The 21830-nt window shown below is 45.7% G+C and overlaps 1 protein-coding gene across 10 annotated transcripts in view; it reads right to left on the reverse strand.

Annotated features, from left to right (window-relative positions):
• Nucleotides 1-1163: 1163 nt before the first annotated feature.
• Nucleotides 1164-21830, reverse strand: part of szt2 (SZT2 subunit of KICSTOR complex) — a 106654-nt gene continuing 85987 nt past the window's right edge. For 9 of the 10 annotated variants that reach the window (XM_086263529.1, XM_086263525.1, XM_086263522.1 and 6 more), the window contains 9 exons: nt 20829-20903; nt 13241-13306; nt 6887-7100; nt 5498-5675; nt 5288-5410; nt 4558-5074; nt 3988-4098; nt 3381-3449; nt 1164-3299 (listed from right to left, as the gene is read on the reverse strand). In XM_086263529.1, the coding sequence (XP_086119655.1) occupies nt 3156-3299; nt 3381-3449; nt 3988-4098; nt 4558-5074; nt 5288-5410; nt 5498-5675; nt 6887-7100; nt 13241-13306; nt 20829-20903 (1497 nt within the window). In that variant the 3' untranslated portion in view covers nt 1164-3155. The remainder of the gene's footprint in view (nt 3300-3380; nt 3450-3987; nt 4099-4557; nt 5075-5287; nt 5411-5497; nt 5676-6886; nt 7101-13240; nt 13307-20828; nt 20904-21830) is intronic. The other variant, XM_086263530.1, reaches the window with a different exon arrangement.

The following is a 21830-nucleotide window of genomic DNA, read 5'->3' on the forward strand; positions in this document are numbered from 1 at the left end:
CAAGCATCCTCTTTAAAACTCTTCCACGGTTTTCAGTGGACTGGTTATTTTTTGGTTGGATGCTGGGCGGTGAGCACTGAGACCAGGACTGTGCTCATAATTGTGTGTGACATTAATGGGACTGTGACCGAGGTCATTCCCAGGGTGAAACTGTGCACGTGGACTAATACGGAGACATCCTAGGGTAAATACTCAGCTTTTGCACTGACACAGGCTTTGATAAATGAGGTGGGTGCAAGCAGACTTTCCTCAGCGTGACTTCATCTTAAAAATGGAAATGAAGTCAGAGGATCATCAATTTGACGCACTGGAGGAGATGAAATATGTACTGCAGAGTCACGTCCGAGAGAAATTATTTTTTAAATCTGCGTTTTTTCCCCTTCATTGCAGTCTCTAAACAAAAACACTAATAGTGGTGAAAAACAAATCTGTTTGATCCTGTTCTAAAGGTTGCAGAGATGCGCGTGTGAAACCTGAAAGAAGCTTTTTCTATTTCATCCCAGCTGTTGCATTTTAACCCAATGACCTCTGATACACACCCTTAGTGAACACATTTAAAAATAACACAGACATGAAAATGTGACATGGATGGCATGAGTGTCAAAACCACTCTGGATTCATTCAGTGAGACCACAAATCAGTACGTTTTATAGACATGAGCCAGAATTTGAATTGTTTTCACAAACTGGTGTTGTGTTGTCACGCCTGACTGACTCATGCTAACGCCTTCATTAAATCTTTTACTTGCAGTGTTCCCAACTAGCTGCGCCTTTTTAAAATTATTCCCACTGACTGAACACCCGAACTATAATAAATGCTCTGACACACTGTAATAACAAACGTTTTGTGCTTTATGCCGATGATTCTGGCGTCTGCAGGATTGAAGATGCTAAAACAGGGGCGTCCGACTCCAGGCCTCGAGGGCCGGTGTCCTGCAGGTTTTAGATCTCACCCTGGGTCAGCACACGTGAATCACATGAGTTCATTAGCAGCTTCTGGAGAACTTCACGGCATGTTGAGGAGGTCATCCAGCCGTTTGAATCAGCTGTGTTGGATCATCTGAGACCTGCGGGACTCCGGCCCTCGAGGCCTGGCGTTGGACAGTCCGGCACTAAAGTTTTGTCCGGGGCTTCTGTCACGACACGAAGCTGCACAGTGAAGAACAGTTCAGCACACTCTTACTCTGTAACTTGTTTATTTAACTTTACATACTGTATAAAGTGTTCTGTATATACACAATATACACGACACAGGTAGTGCAGGTTTTATTTTACAGGGCTGTCTGCTTACAGTTCACATTTTGCATGATGAATAATCCAGTGTTTAACATTCAGTCCTCTTCAGTTGGTGAAGCTCAGACCTGTTTGGTTCCCTCCCAGAACGGGTGCGACTCCTACAGGAGCCACACTGGACACGGAGCCTTCCTGTTGTGATGTAACAGTCCTGTGCCAGGCTGAGGTATGACTACCAGCCACACTGTGTGAGAGTACACACCACCACCCGGCGCTGATGACATGTGGCATGTTATTATGCAAATCACCAAAGTTAATATGACCAATTTTCCTGCTTATGAAAGGCAATTTTTGTCACATTTCTCCAAACTGACTCAGGCACTTTCGCTGCATAACACCAGCAGTGTGTTTCCACACATCTCCTGCCAGAGCGACAACGGCGTCACTTCACAGGTTAGGGAATGAAAAAAGGGAAAAGGGAGAAAATAATAAACAGAGAAAGGCACTTGAGGGCAACAGACATGGCAGTGGGGTTCAAGTGGAAACAGGTTTGACGCATTTGAACATAAAAGCCTTCCCACTCTGCGCACCGGCATCTGGGCTGTCTCTTCTTGTTTTAACACTGATGTGGCGTGAAGCTAAATACTGTCAGAAGGCACGAGATCCAAACCGACGCTGAGACATTAGTGAAGATGTGGAGCTTCAAATTTGTGCAGAATGCATGTAAGTGCTGCCTTCTGACCACTGACTCAGGCTCAATGATGTCAAACAGCCGCTGCACGCTCACGATGTTTCTGTCCGTACATCGACGGCGTCCTCGCCGTGTCATATCCATCAGAATGTGTTAAAGAGCACCTTCCAGGTCGTCCACCCGTTCTACCTTTGTGCCTTTGAGCACCGAATGCTCAGAGTTGTTTCCAGATTGACAGATGGAGCTGCAGCAGCTTGTGGTGGTGAAGGTATGTCCTTACTCTCAGCTATGACACCAGCTTTGGTTGGTGACCAAAAGCATCCCATCAAAGCAGCAGAGCTCTTGCGTCTGTGATGACGAGGTTCAGGTCGTCTCCTCTTCGGTGATGTTTTCTGGGCACGTCCAACCAGGAGGAGACCCCGTTGCAGACCCGGGACACAGCTGAGCTGTTCGGGAACGTCTCATTATCCTCACTTCCTGGAAGAACTGGAGGCAGCAAGGCATCATCAGTTTGTGGTGCCATGCTTACTAGTACCAGTACATTTTTAGGGAGGTGGAAATACGTGAAACTGGTTCTGGATTTGGCACGACGTTGGTGGAGGTTAAAGGTTAAAGATATGAGCCCTGAAAAGCTGCAGATCATCTCACCTACTCAGCTCAGACCGCCCCAAGTATTTGGACTGAGTAGGACTCAGTTTGATATATGCTACATATTATCTTATCAAGCACTGCAAATGACCTCAAGTTCCTCGAGGAACCAGGAGCCAGTGATGCTGCTTTGGCCAAATCTTCATCCTCAGCCCCTTTTTGAATCTGTTCCAGGATGTGAGATATTGCTGACATGTCTCACCTGCTACAAAGATCTAAAACATCACTTTTTAAACAGGATTTTGTACGTTGTGATTTAAAGGGACTGTCCCAACCCATAAGTGCATACAGCCTGCAGTTCTCTTTATCTGGATGTTGATCGCCCGTCTGACTCTTGACAATAGTGGTAAGGAAGGTGCTTTTGCTGTGGCGTGGTCACAGTGCTGTTTGAAGGCTCGTACAGTAACTGCGAGGGAACCCATCGTAGTGTCTGCTCAACTTTATGATCCTCAACATTTAAAACTGTTTCTTGCACATGAGTCCAGTATGTCGCTGCTCCCACTCAGTGAGCTCAGCGTTATGCAGAAAGCTTCTCTTCTCATTTCCATTTGTCTCGTGTTAAAGACACGACTCGGGTCCGGGTGCTATAGCAGTCCGGTCCACAGATTGTAGCACGCGGTGTTAATTACAGACTCCAGGTGATGATACATGGACACCAGCTGAGGAGGGGGGCTGCTGCCGGCCTGCGGCTGCAACGGCAGCGGCTCCCGAAACACGACCTTTAAACTCTGCGGGAGGAAGATGAAATCTGAGAACTTTGCATGACTTTATTATAAGAAAAAATAAGTCAGACGTGTATAAGAACTCACAGTTTTTCCAGCTTGGTTGTCCAGAAATACCAGAACGAAGCAGTCGGTGAACTTTTGGTTCAGAACAGCCTGAAGTACAAAGACACGAGTGGACGTTAGCTGGAACGAGGTGAACAGGTGTGTGCAACACAAACGTCACCGTTTTAAAGTCTGTCTCCACAGATACAGAAGAAATATGTGTTACTGCAGTTCATGTGTTGGAGCTCTCACTCTGAGCTCGATGCTCCATCCTCTCGCCTGTAAGTCACTCGAGGTCTCTTTTACACTCTGACTCGACTGATCTAACAATCGAGTCTGAACGCGAGTGAGACTAATCAGTGTCGCATTACGTGTTGCAGGTGTTTCTAGCTCGAGTCTGCTAAATGATCCCATTTGTGTCCAGAGAAATGCTACTAGAGACTAACGGAGCTGTGCTTAGAGATGACGTTTGGGGTCGTGTTTCCAATATTTTTTAAAGGGATCTTGATGACACTGAGCATTAAAGGGAACGCCTTCATTTGGTTGTTGGCTGGTAACGTTTTGCTGCCCGTTTGTGAAGCCACAGCAGAGGGAAACTCATGGATACAGGGGCCTGTGGGTTTGCCACTTTGAACTCTTTTTTTCTCACCAGATACTGGATGCCGTTGTCGTCGAAGTGTCTGCAGCTCTGAGGGAAGCGACTGAGCAGGACCTTGATGAGACTCTGGTACCAGGCTGGACCCATGGTCAGGAAACAGTCCTGCAGCAACACGTTCACACTACAGTTACAACACTGACCATCAGAAACTTTCACTGGGTTTCACCTGCAAAGTCAAATATTCAAGCTGCAGATGTATCATTTAAAAGCTCCTCCTTTAACTAACAAAATCCTGAAGCCTCCTGATGTGTTAGGAACATTTACCTCCCATTCACAGCTCCTGCTAACATGTATGTGCGAGCTGATGTTTGATCTGCAGGTCACCTGCAGCTGGCTGAGGTCACAGCGAGAGCCTGATCACCTCCAAATGTTTCTCATACTGTGGGAGCACCGATGCTTAGCTGTGTGCTGGTGTTGCTTTGCGTTTCAAATGACAGGGTGTCGAGCTGCTGGCGGTTCATTTGTGTCGAGCTGTGGTCTTAGTAATCAAGGTGTTTGGTATTGCTGATGTTTGATGGTCATAACTGAATCTTGATTTTAAGGCTAAAATTAGAGTCTCACCAGCTGCGGGTCGATTTCCCCCACTGATCGGCTCTGCACAGCCTCCAGCAGCTCCTCCAGCTCGCTGAACGACAACTTGGCCAGCTTCAGTTTATCCAGGGCCACATGCTCGCCGTGGAACAGCCTCCTCCACAGGTTGTCCCTGCGGCAGTGACCCATGGCCTGCTCCACGCTGATCTGGATCTGTCTGCGGGCAGACGCCACCTCGTTGTTGAGAAGAGGGAACAGAGGGGAGGCGTAGAGGAGCCCCTGAGCCTCTGGTCCACCGCCTGTCAGAGGGTAAAACTCGTTGCCATCACTTGGAGCCAAGGGTGCTGAAGCTTCAGACGAACCCTCCTCCCAGAGGTCCTGCTCAGAACCACGTGACCCAGAAGCCTCTGCTCGATCCTGGGAGAGCCGTCCCCCCAGCTCTCCGGGATCACGGTGGATCTGAGGAAGCTTCTTAAAGCGGCGCATGTCTGCAGTGAGGCGTGGGAATAGCTCCCGCTGACTGGTCATGATCACGTAGAAGCGTAGCCTATGAAAGGGGACGAGATGAGACTCAGCAAAAGTTTATCCAAGGTTATCCAGTGCCTTCAGTGATGTACTGTTAACACATTTGTTTGGCCCGTGAAACGTCCACCAGTCCTCTTTAGGTTGTGTCAGGACATGTCAGATAAAACAAACATGGTGTCAGCCCAGATATGAGTAACTATCACACAGCCTCTGTGCTGCAGTCTCTAGATCTTACCTGAGCAGATGCCTCTCCCCGTCTGACTGCTCCTCAAACGGAGCAGCGTTGTGACACACCACCAGGGAAACATCGAAGTCATCGTGGTGGGGCAGACCGTCCAGATCCTTGTAGGAGCCCGAACTAAAGCAAGAGGAGCCAACAAAGGTAAAGTTAAGCCGCAGATATGAGGAGAGAAGGTTTATTCTGAGGTCAGAGCTGTTTCTCCACCTGTTCCACAGAGCCACCAGGGCATACTCGTGAAGGTCAGGCATCGCCTTCTTGTTGTCAGTGGCGACCGCAGCCTTCGACATGCGGAGCGGCTTCATGCCATACGTGCTGGCGTGGTCGGTGATGTAGTTGTAGAGCTGGTGAGCCGTTATCATCCCCGTGGAGATGGAGAAGCTCCCTGATTTACACAAGAATGACAGACGCTCAGAAGGACAAACACAGTTGTTCCTGTGCACACACAGAGCCCGAGAAGCTCTGATGGAAAAACAAATATCTGCTCATCGATCCAGAACGGCTCAGAGAGCGCTGCTGGTGACGCCCGAACGGAGGCGGGACACAGAGGGACTGAACTCGTCTTTCAGTGAAACAATTTCAAATATTTACTCTGAATATCATTTCAGTTGGTTTGCACTGACCACCAGAGGGAGCTGGAGAAGACGCTAAACATGAACACAAATTCACCTGAGTAGACTTCCAGTACTCGTGCTAGCAGAGGTTAGCGAATAAACTCTGTGCTAAATCAACCACAGGGGTGGGGGGGGGTAAGAGGTGAGCTAAAGTTGTTTATTTCAGAACAAAAAAAATAATTCATGAACCATCACTGTGGATGATTCAGATTTACCTGTTTAGCTACAGGAGTTTAACCCAAACTTTGTTTGGAGTTTGGAATTTAATCCAGACCACTTCCTCCCAAAGGTCTTGGTGCACTTATTTTTTTCTGCACGTCTGCATAGTTTAAGCCAAGACAGCAGAGTTTGTTTTTTAAAATGACCACAACTTCCATAAACGTGCTGCGAATAACTTCAGTGAAGTCACAGCACACGGACACATTTTCAGATGCAAGTCTTTGTTAAATGAAGCTGGTGGAAAGACTTCATCTCATGTATCAGGGACCATTAGGTAAAAGGGGGAAAGTTGAAAGCCGGAGGCAAAGAATACAAATTAAAGTTATAACCTTGCACTTTTTAAGGTTGGATAAACCTAATCGCACCATAAAAATGGGGAATGCCATTCGCACTTTAGTGAGGACGTGCAGCTATATGGTGGATATAACTGGATCCTTAGTTTGTATTTCCCATCAGAACCAGTGTGTGTTTGTGTGGGCACTGACCCACAGTCCAAATGCTTCTAATCACATGATGATTTTTGGGCCTATTTTTCATTTGTCAGTTTGTTTTTTTCTGGTCTTTGTTTCTGGTGAATTCGAGTTTTGTTCCCTTTAGTAAATGCTCTGTACACCGTTCACTGTGTTGCCATCTTTTGTTTACTTTCACTGGCTGCTCTGGCGGCTGCTGTAAATGTTGAAAAGCTAGAAATCATGGCAGAATCAAAAAAACATTATCATCATCATCACATGGGATTCGATGCAGTCAGCAACACCAGAATCACCTTGAAAGACGTGGTTGCGGCCGAACTTGGGGATGTCCGGGTGATGGGAGATGAAGTCGTCCAGGAAGTCGGTGAGCTGGTAGCCTTGCCGTAGCGTCATGTGGCAGCCGACCAGGTACTGGTGAACCACTCGCAGGTGGAAGTCGTAGCTGAAGGAGTGAACGTGCATGGTGTCCCTGACTTTATCACACTCCTCAGTGAAGAGCATGGAGAGCTGCAACAGAAGGTTGTGAGACGGTCATCACCAGGACAGCATGACTCACTGACACAGACGGGAAAAGAAGGAGGTACTCTAACTCCAAACTCAGTCAGTCTGAATACCTCTGCAAAACTGATCTGGCAGACAGCGCTAACTCTGAATGTCTATCTGTGCGATCAGCCATGTATGAAACTGTTTTGCATCTGAAGGGGAAGGACCTGCTGTTCCAGCCACTCCAACAGAGACTGCTTTGTACAGCACACCTTAAGGCCCTGCTGCACTGTGACTCCCATCGCTCCTTACTGAGAAGCTTTTGTAAGCAACTTTGATATCAATCAGATTCATAATAATATCCTTTTTAATTAAATCCAACATCAAAAGGGAGCTGACAAAAGCAATAATTGCAAATGCAAATGGCTGCAGTGAGAGGCTGTGCTGTGCAGTTAATTACAGCACAATAAGAGTTTACAAGGAGCTCTAATTGCTACTCCTGCTTTTACTTTGATCTGGACCATTTGCCTGGAACGTGCACAAAAGCAGCTTCATTATATCAAAGAGCCAAGAAAAGACTGCACAGCGTTCTGTAGCTACAGACTTTCATCTCTTCGCCGTCTGGAACCTTTTCCTGCCTCGACACTTGTCCAGAAACTGGCAAAAGGGCAGAAGACTTTCATCAGCACCCTCACCGCAGAGATAAGAATGAGGAAGAATATTCTTTTGCACACAGGAATGAAAAGATGAATATTAACTTTTCTCTCCCCAGCGGTGTTCCTGCAGTCTGGCAGACAAATTAAGTGTGACCTCCTGGCCTGTTATCTATGGAGCCTGGAAGCCAATGGGACTGCGCGGCTCTCCTCAGTTCATAGGTAGTTCCTGTGTGTGTGTGTGTGTCCTCCTTGCTATCACGCTAACATTTATTATTTCCTAACCTGTAATCCCAAATGGTTCATGTTCTAGTTAATTAAAACACTCCGTGTAACTTTGACAAGAACAAATTGCCAGTTTGAGTCGTGGGGCTGCAGCTCGTCTCCTGTCAGCGGCACTCGGTGGAAGTGAAATTAATGACAGCGGCTGCATTGACGGGAGAAGCTGCAATCAGCGAGGTCATACAAGAAGAAGAAAAAGAAGAGAATACAAAGCAAGCTGATTGAAAGAAAAACAAGCAGAGCGACGAGAGGAAAGCTCTCAGACTGTGACATCCATCGATGCGTCCCTGTGAGGCTCTGCATTTTCACTCCTGGAAAAAAGACTCACATTTCTGCAGTGGTACTATCACAATGCAGTGATCTGAAACCCAACAGGAGTAACAGCAGTTATCCAGCTGTGATGTGTGTATTACAACTGCAAATATACACTCACAGCCACTTTACCAGGTACACCTTTCCCCCTTCAGCACTGCCGTAGTGCTTTGTGGCACAGATTCGACAAGGTGCTGGCACCATTCCTCGTGGTTCACACTGACATGATAGTGTCACACGCATGCTGTAGATTTGAAGTCTCCTGTTACATCACATCCTAAAGGTGCTGTGTGGGATCAACACTTTGAACCTTTGATTACAGCAGAATCAGGTTCAAGAATCCAGTTTCAGATCATGAGAGTTTCCTGACGTGCCATGCTCTCCAGCTGGAAGACGGGTACATGGAGGAGATTCATCAGAGCAGATAAGCTTCCAAACTGTCCACTATTGGCGAGGCTGTGGAAATCGTAAGCCGTGGTCTCCTGGTTTTACCTGCACGCAGCAGCACTCTGTGTGGTCTTCTGCTGCTGTAGAGCTTCTCACTTGGTGTTTTCAGGGATGCTGTTCTGCATACCTTGGTTGTAATGAGCAATTGACCGAGTTATTGTTGGCTTCCCATCAGCTAACAGGAGCTTGGCCAATCTCCTCTGACCACTGGCATTTACTGGACCATCCTCTGTAAAGCCTACAAGTGTCTGTGTTGAAAAATCACACATTCATCACTTAAATAACATTTGCTGATGCTCGGATTGAACTTCGGGTCTTCTTGACTATGCCTACATGCATTGAGTTGCTGCCATGTGATTGGCCCATTAGTATTTGCAGTGTTGGTGTCTCTAATAAAGTGGCTGGTGAGTGTCTGATTCTCTGCTTATGTATTTAGTACCTGATTTTCTTAACCGCAACACCCTGAGGATATGTTAGTGTGAGTGTTGCAGTAAGTTTGCTTTCTCTGGCTGCTTGGTCAGGTTTAGGCACAGAATAATTACATGCATTACTAATAATTCAGAAGACCCTTATGAAGAGAACATCGAGGGAACAGTTTACCCTGCCCGGGGTAGGGTTACCGGGGCCCCGCCCTGGAGCCAGGCCTGGGGAGGGTGCCCGAGGGCGAGCGTATGGTGGCCGGGCCTTAGTCCATGGGGCCCGGCCGGGCACAGCCCGAAGAGGAGACATGGGCCCATCCTCCCGCAGGCCCACCACCCGCAGGAGGCGCCATAGGGGTCGGGTGCATTGTGTGCCGGGTGGCGGCCAGGAGGGGAGGCCCTGGCGGACTGATCCCCGGCTGCCAAGACTGGCAATAAGGACATGGAATGTCACCTCTCTGGTGGGGAAGGAGCCTGAGTTAGTGCGTGAGGTTGAGAGGTACCGGCTAGATATAGTCGGGCTCACCTCTACGCATGGCTTGGGCTCTGGAACCAGTCTCCTGGAGAGGGGCTGGACTCTGTCTCAGTCTGGAGTTGCCCATGGTGAGAGGCAACAGGCTGGGGTGGGTATTCTAATATCCCCTCGGCTTGCTGCCGGTACGTTGGGGTTTTTCCCGGTGGATGAGAGGGTTTGTTCCCTGCTCCTTAGGGTCGGGGAACGGGCCTGACTGTCATCTGCGCTTATGCGCCGAGTGGCAGTTCAGAGTACCCAGCCTTCTTAGAGTCCCTGGGTGGGGTGCTGGAAGGTGCTCCACCTGGAGACTCTGTTGTCCTGCTGGGAGACTTCAATGCTCACGTGGGTAACGACATCGAGACCTGGAGGGGCGTGATTGGGAGAAATGGCCTCCCTGATCTGACCCCAAGCGGTGTTTTGTTATTGGACTTCTGTGCAAATCACAGTTTGGCCATAACGAACACCTTGTTCGAACATAAGCGTTTGTCCATAAGTGCACGTGGCACCAGGACGCTCTAGGCTGCAGGTTGATGATCGATTTTGTAATCGTATCACCAGACCTGCAACCATATGTTCTGGACACTCGGGTAAAGAGAGGGGCTGAGCTGTCAACTGATCACCACCTGGTGGTGAGTTGGATCAGGTGGCGGGGGAGGACGCTGGACAGACCTGGTGCACCTAAACGCATAGTGAGGGTGTGCTGGGAACGTCTAGCAGAGGCCCCAGTCCGCGAGATCTTCAACGCACACCTCCGGCAGAGCTTCAACAGCATTCCGAGGGAGACTGGGGACATTGAGTCCGAATGGACCATGTTCAGCGTCTCCATTGCCGAAGCTGCTGCATTGAGCTGCGGCCGCAAAGTGGTTGGTGCCTGCCGTGGTGGTAATCCCCGAACCAAATGGTGGACACCAGAGGTGAAGGGAGCCACCAGGCTGAAGAAGGAGTCCTACCAGGCTTGGTTAGCCTGTGGGACTCCGGAGGCAGCCGACAGGTATTTACAGGCCAAGCGGAATGCGGCTCGGGCAGTGGCTGAAGCAAAAACTCGGGTGTGGGAGGAGTTCGGAGAGGGCATGGAAAAAGACTTTCGGACTGCCTCGAAGAGATTCTGGCAAACCGTCAGGATGGGAAAGAGGTGCTCTACCTGCACTGTGTATAGTGCTGGCGGAGCGCTGCTGACGTCGACTGAGAAAATTGTCAGGCGGTGGAAGGAATACTTCGAGGACCTCCTTAATCCCACTGACACGTCTTCCGAGGAGGAAGCAGAGTCTGGGGATGAGGGGAATGACCCGCCAATTTCCGGGGGCGAGGTCACTGAGGCAGTTAAACAACTCCTTGGTGGCAGAGCCCCTGGTGTGGATGAGGTCCGCCCCGAGTTCCTGAAGGCTCTGGACGTTGTAGGGCTGTCCTGGTTGACACGCCTCTACAATGTTGCGTGGAGATCAGGGGCAGTACTCCTGGACTGGCAAACTGGGGTGGTGGTCCCCATCTTTAAGAAGGGAGACCGGAGGGTGTGTTCCAAATACAAGGGGATCACACTCCTCAGCCTCCCTGGGAAAGTCTATGCCAGGGTGCTGGAAAGGAGAGTTCGTCCGCTAGTCGAACCTCGGATACAGGGGGAACAATGTGGTTTTCGTCCTGGTCGCGGAACACTGGACCAGCTCTTTATCCTCTCAAGGATACTCAAGGGCGCATGGGAGTTTGCCCAACCAGTCTACATGTGTTTTATGGACTTGGAGAAGGCATTCGACCGTGTCCCTCGGGGTGTCCTGTGGGAGGTGTTGCGGGAGTATGGGGTGTCTGGCCCATTGCTACGGGCCATTCGATCCCTATACAACCGTTGCAAGAGCTTGGTTTGCATTGCCGGCAATAAGTCGGATTTGTTCCTGGTGGGTGATGGGCTTCACCGGTTCTGTTCATAATTTTTATGGACAGGATTTCTAGGCGCAGCCAAGTGGCGGAGGGCTTTCGCTTTGGTGGCCTCAGAATCTCATCTCTGATTTTTGCGGATGATGTGGTTCTGTTGGCTTCATCGGTTCCTGCCCCAAGTGGAGGAGTTCAAGTATCTCGGGTTCTTGTTTGCGAGTGATGGGAGAAGGGAGCCGGAGATCGACAGACGGATTGGGGCTGCAGCTGCAGTAATGCGGACGCTGCACCGGTCCGTCGTGGTGAAGAGGGAGCTGAGTGTAAAAGCTCTCAATTTACCAGTCGATTCCAGCATGTCCCACCGGGAGGAGGCCCCGGGGCAGACCCAGGACACGCTGGAGAAATTATCTCTCGGCTGGCCTGGGAACGCCTTGGTGTTCCCCCGGATAAGCCGGAGGAGGTGGCTGGGGAGAGGGAGGTTTGGGCCTCTCTGCTCAGGCTGCTGCCCCCGCGACCCGGCCTCGGATAAAGCGGATGAAGATGGATGGATGGATACTAATAATTATCAAATACTCAAACTTAAGACAGATCATTTCAAAATCTAAAAAAATCTTTTTCAGCTCACGATAACCTAATAATCACAATCTGGATGACCACACAAGCTTGTAAAGTTTGTGCACTTTCAGTGATTTATTTTCATCCTTTGACCTTTTTCTCCTATAAACTTTTTTTTAATGATTGTTTTAAAATCTAGAATATAATATTTAAACAAACTCCTTGTGGCCGCACCCTCACAGCCTGCACTTTGCAACCTACCATTATACTGTTAATTAATACTCGACTCAAGCTCATTTAGCTTTACATTACAAAGAAAATATTAGAAGAAAAATCAATGAAATGAGTCATTGATGGCATGATTCAATTGTAGCTACCGTCACGCTGCTAAACATGCAGCATTTAAGCAGAAGTGGCCCAATAACTGAGCCTTGGGGAACAACATATACTTACTCAGACATACAGTTATAAACACCCAGTGGTCACTAACAATTTAAATGAATTAATAGTTCTGTATAAATTCTGTATAATAGAAATTATACAGAATTTTCCAGTATTGTATCTGTAGCAGCGGAGCAGCAGAAGCAGCAGTTTACATTCTGTGTAATTCAAAGACTGAACCTTCACACATGAACACAGACCCTAGCTCCAATCACCACCTGGCTGCTAAAGAAGAGGAAGAAGAGGAAGAAGAGGAAGGGCAAAAGAAAAACATGGTTGCATAAAAAATTAGCTCCAACACCCAAAACACCAAACCAACAACCACAGAGAAGACAGCCTGTTGAAAACAGAAAAGGAAAAGAAAATCATAGAGGTGCTTGGCCCTCACCTGATCCTCAACACAATCAGGTATAAATGCATCATTTTTATTGCATAACTTAAGTCTGAGTCCCTGCCTTAAGCTAAAGATGCGTTTTTACAGTCAAGCTGTAGTTTGCAGCAACAGTAGCTCCCACAGTGCACTTGATTTAACATTAAACCCAATCATTCCCACAGAGACAGGCAGGTAAACTTGAAAGGAAAGAGACCAGGACTGATGAGAGCAAGCATAGAGTGGCGAAGAGGGGTGGAGCCTGATTGTAGTGAGACACCCCTCCCTTGAGAATGGCTGGGACATACCGCACAGTCAGATACTGGTGTGGCATCTGGAAACGGCTTGCAACGAGGTTTGGTGAGGAGGCTGCCCTGATGGAGAGATGACATGAGGTGGGACTAGGCAGACACAGAGACACAGACAGATGGATGGAAAGGAAGACTGAAGATGTGCTAAGAGATCAAATAAAACCATTTCAGACTACAAATATCCACATTACATACACACTCTAGAACTGTGGACTTGGATGTGTTTATTGTTTTTAGTGTGACACTAACCAGCTAAACACTCAGCTAATCTGACTAGCTGATAGTCACAGTAATATGCATCTTGGTTAGTAGGAAACTACTTGTGGATAATACGACTTCAGTAAAGCATCATAAGACTGATATATCCATCGATCAGCCCCAACATTAAAACCACCATCCTGTGGTTAAGCTGCACATCCTTCTGTTGGCCTCAGGATCAGGTTAGTTCCCACAGATGCACCGTCAGACTGGGATAGGCGTGTTAGGAGGCCAGCTCAACGACCTGGGCTTGGACTTATAATAATCACATGATATGTGGTTCTAATGTTGGGCTGATCCATAGCTGTTAGCAAACTTTACGCTTCATTCATTAAGTTGGTGTCACTTCACTAACAAGCTGCCTGCTATTTCTCAGTATTTACCAGAACACTGTCAAAGCAGTAACACATTAAGTTTAATGCACGCTGCTGTAAACCCCAAATACTAATGCAACTAATTTGTGTTTATTTATAAAGACATTTTATACTGACAGCACTAACAAGTGCTAACGAATGAATTACCACAGTCCTCGTCCTGAACACCGTCTGAAACTTTGCATGTGTGCTGGGCAATTAAATTCACTGATGATCAGAGGAACACGAGAAACAATATTTGAACAAATTAAAGTAGAAAAAAATCTGCATCTTAAAATGGAAAAGATCCCACAGTATTTTCACATTTAGGAAAAACACGGGGAAGAGTTCGTTTCTGCTTGCAGCCTATTATGATGGCGTATTGAAACACTGTTCCAGACGCATTTTTCACCTCTTAGATCTGAATAAAAAGACTGAAACTATTTACTCTGATATTGTCGTCTCAGGCACAGATCAAGCCCACCTTCCAATCAAATCTTTTTGCTTATGAGGGACATCCAATGAGGAGAAAGATGGGAGGTTTTGTCAGACGGATGATGAACTGAGGGGTTGCACTGATATTATTGATATTAACAAGGCTTATTCTGCAAATCATGCAAAGCTACTGTAACAGAGCCAAAGGACAAAGGCTGGAAATAAACGGGTCCCCTTTAATGTGGCCAGCATGAACATTCATTCTTTTTATATCTGTGTGTTTCTCACATGTCAACAAGTCTCCTGTTTAAAGTGTTTCAGCAACATCGTCATTTAAATGTAAATCATATTCTAAACTGTTTAAAATTATCTATTAATTAAGAAGCAATTCATTGCTTTTGTGTATAATGTTTGGGCCAATGTGAAGAGCCACTTCAGAACGTGCTCTCACCTGTAAATACTGACTGCAGTTATGACTCCCTCCCTAACACAGGGAACACATCTCTGGGCTTTACAGAGATAATTCATTTTAAACATAAAACACATTGTTTACGCTTAATTTACTCAATGTCAAGCTTTTTGTTGAGGATTTATGGACATCTTTAATTCACAATAGCTGCAGCGAATGCACCTTTCTTCCTTTCTCAACACTTAAACCCTTTGGCCTCCCCACTGTGCTTAGAGGCACAGGCTCTTTCAACACAGTCAACCTCTCACATCACTTTGTAGACATCCTGACAACACCACCGGGAGGGAAACAAACAGCATGACATCTTTCAAAACATCTTTCTCTGCCTTCGTCACATCAAAGTGCACCGACCCCCTAATCTGAAAATGGATCAGTCACAAGTGGGAGAGATGTTCACCTAATATAGAAGCAGAACAAGGACCGAAGCTGCTGGCACTCGGGATAAGAGCTGAATCTTCAAGGTCGGAAATTCTTCAAAAATCCATAAACAGAAGTGAAAAAGCACCTCTGCTCATGCACAGAACAAACAATCGCAGCTTTGTGCACAAGGGAACACCATGAAGTTGTACTTTGGTACTTCCTGTGAGCCATCCTAAAGTAGAAATGGCATTTATACAAGATAGAGGACATTTCATTTAACAAGTCCATATAAACAAAGTTTAGCAGAACTAATGGCGATTAGCTTATGTTGTCTTTTTTTATTGAATATTTCTGCGTCTAACTTGGCTTTAAAATTCATGCCTAAGCTACAAGGCAGATTAATGCAGGTCTCATTATTTCCCTTCATGTTTACACGTCCTGTTACTCGATATAAAAACTGATGGTTTGATTCATGACTCCACCCAGAAGTATTCTTGTAGGATTTTCATTTATTTATTTTTTTATCTCTGGTTGCCGCTGGTTACCTTTTCTTCATGTTTTCCTGCTCCTGTCTCCTTCACAGTTAAATTTTCCACTGACACCATTTCTGATCATGTAGTCTTGAATCCTCCATTTATCTAATTTCCTCAGTATTTTTAAGAACACACTGCACACCATGCCAGGCACCAGTGTGCGGTTTAAGCTGCAGCTGCTCTAAAACAGCACTATTGCTCATTAAAATCCTTTTTGACATATTTCTGTAATAGTTAGTCCACCACTATGTGCAAGTTCTTTCATCTAAATGATCATTTTTCACCAAAAAACAGAAAAAAAATAGTGAAGTATATTATGATCTTTATAAGACGCCAAATTACAGATAAATACTTGATTAAATAACCATAAAGAAGTCCAGTGTGCCAGTTGTTATCTGCCTTAAAAAATAACATAATTGTTTGGTTTTAAGCTTTGATAAATTTCTAAAATATTTGCGTTTTTTGATTTTATCACAGTGTTTGTTATTATGTAATAAATGCATTCGTATGCAGCTAACAGCTCTTTGAAAATCCATTTTTGGAACAAACCCCACATGTTGCACAGATTCAGCTGCAGTAACAGCTGTACAAGTGTAAGGCAAGTTTATTTACAGCAAGGTGATTCAAAGCGCTTTACAGAGACATTAAAAAACAAAAACAAATAAAAAGCATGAAAAAAATGTAAGTTTTGAAATTTAAGCTTAAAGTGTGGATTTGGTGCTTTATTCAAATGCAGCTGAGAACAGGTGAGTCTTCAACCTGGATTTAAATAAACTGAGTGTTTCAGCTGATCTGAGGCTTTCTGGGAGTTTGTTCCAGATATAAGGAGCATAAAAGCTGAATGCAGCTTCTCCGTGTCTGGTTCTGACTCTGGGAACTGATAAAAGACCGGATCCAGATGACCTGAGGGATCTGGATGGTTCATACTGGGTCAGGAGGTCATTGATGTATTTTGGTCCTAAACCATTCAGAGCTTTATAGGCCAGCATCAGAACTTTAAAGTCTATCCTCTGACGGACAGGCAGCCAGTGTAAAGACCTCAGAGCTGGACTGATGTGGTCCACTTTTTTGGTCTTAGTGAGGACTCGAGCAGCAGAGTTCTGAATGAGCTGTAGTTGTCTGACTGATTTTTTAGGTAGACCTGTAAAGATGCTGTTACAGTAATCAAGCCTACTAAAGATGAATGCATGGACTAGTTTTTCCAGGTCCTGTTGAGACATCAGATCTTTTATCCTTGATATATTCTTGAGGTGATAGTAAGCTGACTTTGTTATTGTCTTAATGTGTTTTTCTAAGTTTAGGTCTGCATCCATCACTACACCCAAATTTCTCGCCTGGTTTGTGGTTTTTAGATGTATAGATTGAAGTTCTCTGGTGACCTGTAATCGTTTTTCTTTGGCGCCAAAGACTATTACCTCAGTTTGTTTTTGTTTAGTTGGAGAAAATTGTGGCACAACCAGTCATTGATTTCCTCAATGCATTTACCAAGAGCCTGTACAGGGCCTCGGTCTCCTGGTGACATTGTGATATATATTTGTGTGTCATCTGCACAGCTGTTTATGTGATATGTCAAACAAACAACGCTGATTCATCCTTTGAGTTTAGTAACTTTTGTATGTTTGAATGATTTATAGTGAAGCTGCCAAAAACTAAAAGGATGCTCCTCTGACGCTGGACCAGTACAACAACTAATGATGAGAGGATCAAAAGGCTGTTTGATCATCCTTTTGTTCCTAAAACTTGGAAAAGGTTCCACCTGAATTATTTCCAAAGTACTTTTGTTGTTACTTTGACTCTGGTTTCTTCAGGCTGTGTTGTAAGCATATTATTTTATGCATCAGACAATAATACATTTGATAAATAATGCATCTTTAGATTAAACCACGTGGAGTATGCTCTAACAGACGAGGTGAAATGAGATGGGAAGTGCAACATGGCTGATAGTAAAATACTGTCAGGGGGCCGAGCTGCAGGCTAAAGCCACACATTGTCAGAAACAGTCCACCAATGTTGAATTTGCTTTAACATATTTGGCGTCCAGATTGATGGCAGCAACTGTCACTCGTGCATGATCGGAGGAGACCTCACAGAGAGGAGAACTTGGACTTATTTCTCCCTTCAGCTAAACATCAGCAACTGTTAGAAACAGCGGGTCTGAAACTGGAGGCAAATTTAAATAAAAATAGAAATAAATAAAAACCAGCTGACTGTTTGCAGAACTAAACAGCTCTGCAAACAGTTGAATTAACGCCCACTTAGATTGAAATGGGCTTTTAAAAAGTTCCACTTCACTTTGTCGCTAAAAGCAGGCAGGCCATGTGTGCCTGTTCTAAAATACTTTTCCTCCTTGCAGTAATACATGTTCGGGATGCACAGCATGAAACAGCACGGAGCGGCAGACCCAATGAAATCTGAAAAGTGACACAGTGTGAAAAACACCCTGGATGGTGAAAGTACTGGAGCAAAGTGATTTTCTTTCCAGATGAACAGTCGCTGCTGGACAGCGTCAGGATTTCATCTTCACAGGCAGTTACTCAAAACATGTGAACTCAAAACAGAAAATAACAAACAGCTGTTAGCTTTTATGTGCAGATCAAGAAAATGCGGATATATTTTTAAAAATCATTTGTGATTGAATCCTGTTTCAGAATTTTACAGCCGCTCTGTCTGTTCATAAATAAAACACATTTAAAACGAAGACAAGACTAAAGCTCGGGACTTGTAAGACACGAATGCTGTTATTAGGTCCGATTCTTTATCGATCGCCTCAATATTTCCAGATTCATGTTTCATTATCTGAGTCTCAACAGAAAGAAAAAAAGCTTCATTGTTGCTGCTTCTCCGACACCAGCTTGATGCCATTTTTATGCAAATATCAGAACATAACATGCCAGCACTGATAAAAGGAGTCGATAAGCTTGGAGGTGCACGAGTCTGCAGAACTGGAACATTTGGAGCAGTTTCTTGTTTCCTCCCTCTGTGGCTGAGAAGTTTAGTTTAGTTTCACGAGCCTAAAGGTGGGTTAGGCGAGTCCAGGAACATGTTTCTCATTTCACTGTGCTCCATGATGCTGTCCCTGCAGCTGAGACTGCCTGTGGTTGTCCTGTGACAGCACAGACAGCAGGATAAACGCAGGACAGCGGCACCATTTTTACTTAACACTACAACACAAATTTGTCCACTCAACTCAATTTAAAGTTGAGAGACTGCTGCTTACACAGGAAATAGTGGGACTTCCACAGAGAGTCTAAAACAACCAGAATGATTGGTCAGAAGTGCTCGACAGGATCACTTCCTGAACTGGCTGATGTCCTTGCTACTGTACTGTGTTTTGAATAAATGCCACTTTCACTGACCTGTTGCTCTTTTTGCTGACATTCTACTTTGGTTCTTGTGTCCACACATCCTCTGGAGGAAGCTTGTGTCGTGCTTTTTCGCAGACTCGCATTATTTTGCTCGTGGCCGTAGGCAAAGGTGTGATGCTGACTGCCATACAAATCTACAGTTCTGCCTTCATACTCTGTCTTTACCACAGGGTACGGTTCTACTCTACTCTACTATGTGAAGGCCTTGAAATACTACATCTCCTTCACAGGTGCAGCAACCTTCTGAGTGGGCTCTACCTGCTTCCAGCTGATGGCTGAATGATGCAGCGGTCCTCCACCCAGCCTGCAGACAGACATTATTGCCTACATGCTGTAGTTGTTTACTGTCACCAAGAGAAACGTGCCCCCTGCAGTCTCCCGTGTGAGCTTCTCCTGCTGTAGGTTTTTTAAATCTTAGGTGTTTTTGTTGTACTGCTGCACTGACACTCATTTTTTGTTCCAGCACATTTCCCATGAAACCAGCATTGAATCTACACACGTCATCATCCACATCAGGCTACATACTGTTGGGTCATTGGAAGCCAGCATGCCTGCATTTGTTACTTACCGCCATGATTAAGCTCTGCATACACAGATACCTACTACTGCCACAAATCCTGTACCATAAAAGGGATTGGAAATTTAGCACTTTCAAGTCTGAGGCCATGGTTGGCCTCAGACTTGAAAGTGCTAAATTTCCAATCCTAGGATCCTCCCACTTAGAGGTCAATGAAACCAAGATAAGCAGGTCATCTGCTAAAAGCTAGCATAGATAGATGCTCTTCAACCTGCAGCTTCTGTCCATGAAAGCTATGAAGAGAAGTGATGTCAGAGAGCAGCTTTGGCTCCAACAACGAGTGTTTGAATAGCTGTAGCCTGTTTGGTCACTGCAGTGTAGTTTCTCATAGATGGTTACGGCCGACACTTTTAAGTTGCGCCACCTTATGATGACAAATTTACCCTAGTTGGACCTGACATGACTAGTAGATGTGAAATAACAGTGGAGGTTATTCTGTCTCAGCCAGAGGATTATTTTCAAATCTGTATCTGCTTCTTATTTATTAATAAGTGTGTTTCTGCTCACGGTGGATAAACAGACAAAGGGTGGAAATTACATCGGACGAGAAGTAAAGAAATGGGCGAACACGCTGTAAACCAGACTGAACAGCTGCTGTTGACCACGTGGCTCTTAAACTGCATCAGAGCAATAATAATATTCAACTGCAGCACGAACAGAAGAGGCAAAATAACACTAAACTACAGTAAAGCTAGCATAAAAGCTACGTGTGGTTCACCTCTTCCCATCATGCTGTCAGGAACTGGCTGCTTCAAATGATTATTTTATCTTATTTTTTATTTTGCTTTACTGCTAACAGCTGGGAAAATGTAGTCAGAGTGATAAAGTCTACATGTCGACTCACGTGAGGCACTAATGGTGTGAAGGGCTTCAAAAAATGTGGTTTTTAAACAACTCAGACTACAAGGAATTTATTCAGCATTTATATTGAAAGAGTTTAGGTGTTTTAAAAACAGCTTTAATTTCAAGTATATCAGTTCCTACAAAAACTGATTTAAACAAAGATTTAAGGATTTAAATTTGACTGAGCCCATGATCACAAAGAGCCCAGCAGCCCAACACCAGTCAGAACCCCAAACCTACATGATGCACACAGATCGGCACTCCTGCCCTCCCACTGTGATCATTTGTGTTCTGGTTTGTGTTTCCTTTTCGCTCTTTTATGTTCTTGTTGAGGACACGGAGCTCAGTGTTGTGTGTCCACACAGCAGTGCAGATCAGTGTCAAGCATTTACCTGCGAGTTGACGGTCTGGCCCATGGGAATACGGGAACACTCCAGTGCATACTGCTTCACACAAAAGTAACAGCCCTGGTGGAGTGACACAAAGACCACAAGGTTACTCAACACCAGAGTAAAATAATCCGTAAGACTGCACACAGGGAGTCAATGTGCTGTTTTTCAGGAGAGCTGAAGGCTTGTATGTGGAAAAAATCTATCCTCACCATCACAACAAACAATATGTCGAAAGGTCAAAACGTTTCACGTGTAGCTAAGGATGAGCAAACGGCAAAAACAAACACATAGTGCCAGGATATCAGACCACACACACAGCACGGGGCCAAACGCACAGCGCTGCGACGACAACATCACAGCAGTGATTACCCACTCCTCCCACTCTCAGTAATAGGTTTTGGCAAACACTGTGGCTTATTTCACTCGTCTCACACCAGTTGTGTTCTGTCTCGTTGTACGTTAAGTGTGGGACACAGTAAACAAAAAGGTTGCCATAACAACCTGGGAGGAAGACCTTAGCTGAACACGACTGAAGGCCTAACGAAAGATGCTAGTGTGGGAAACACCAGTTACTCAGTGGGACCCACGATGCAGGCTGATACTGATTCACTCTGAGTGTTTGCAGTGGCAGCGCTGCTGACACTGAGACACTGACCACAGGTACAAATGCTTTACTGGGGATGCTCGAGAGCACTCTGGCAGCACAGCGTTTCACTGTCTGACACACTCCTATGATACAGAAGTACCTGACACCAACTGCCTGCTGTAGACGCACTGCAAACAAAAAGTTCCTCCAAGCATTATTTCCCTTTCACTACTGTAAGAGTTTGGGGCTTTAAGCAGGTCATTACTGTTGAGTGCTACCAGTAGGATGTGGCTGTTGGTCAGTGTGTCGCGCTCTCCTTCGCAGGAATTTGACAGCAAGGTGAAAAGTGACACCAAGCTCAGCGTTTTTATCTGAAGTTGAACACTTTTCGACTTGCTCAGCACCTCTTCTCTTCT

The sequence above is a fragment of the Aulonocara sp. 'chitande type north' Nkhata Bay genome, linkage group LG15 (assembly GCF_057382095.1).
Source record: "Aulonocara sp. 'chitande type north' Nkhata Bay isolate Kocher_YH1m ecotype deep benthic linkage group LG15, A_spYH_male_GT1.1, whole genome shotgun sequence".
NCBI classification, from domain to species: domain Eukaryota; kingdom Metazoa; phylum Chordata; class Actinopteri; order Cichliformes; family Cichlidae; genus Aulonocara; species Aulonocara sp. 'chitande type north' Nkhata Bay.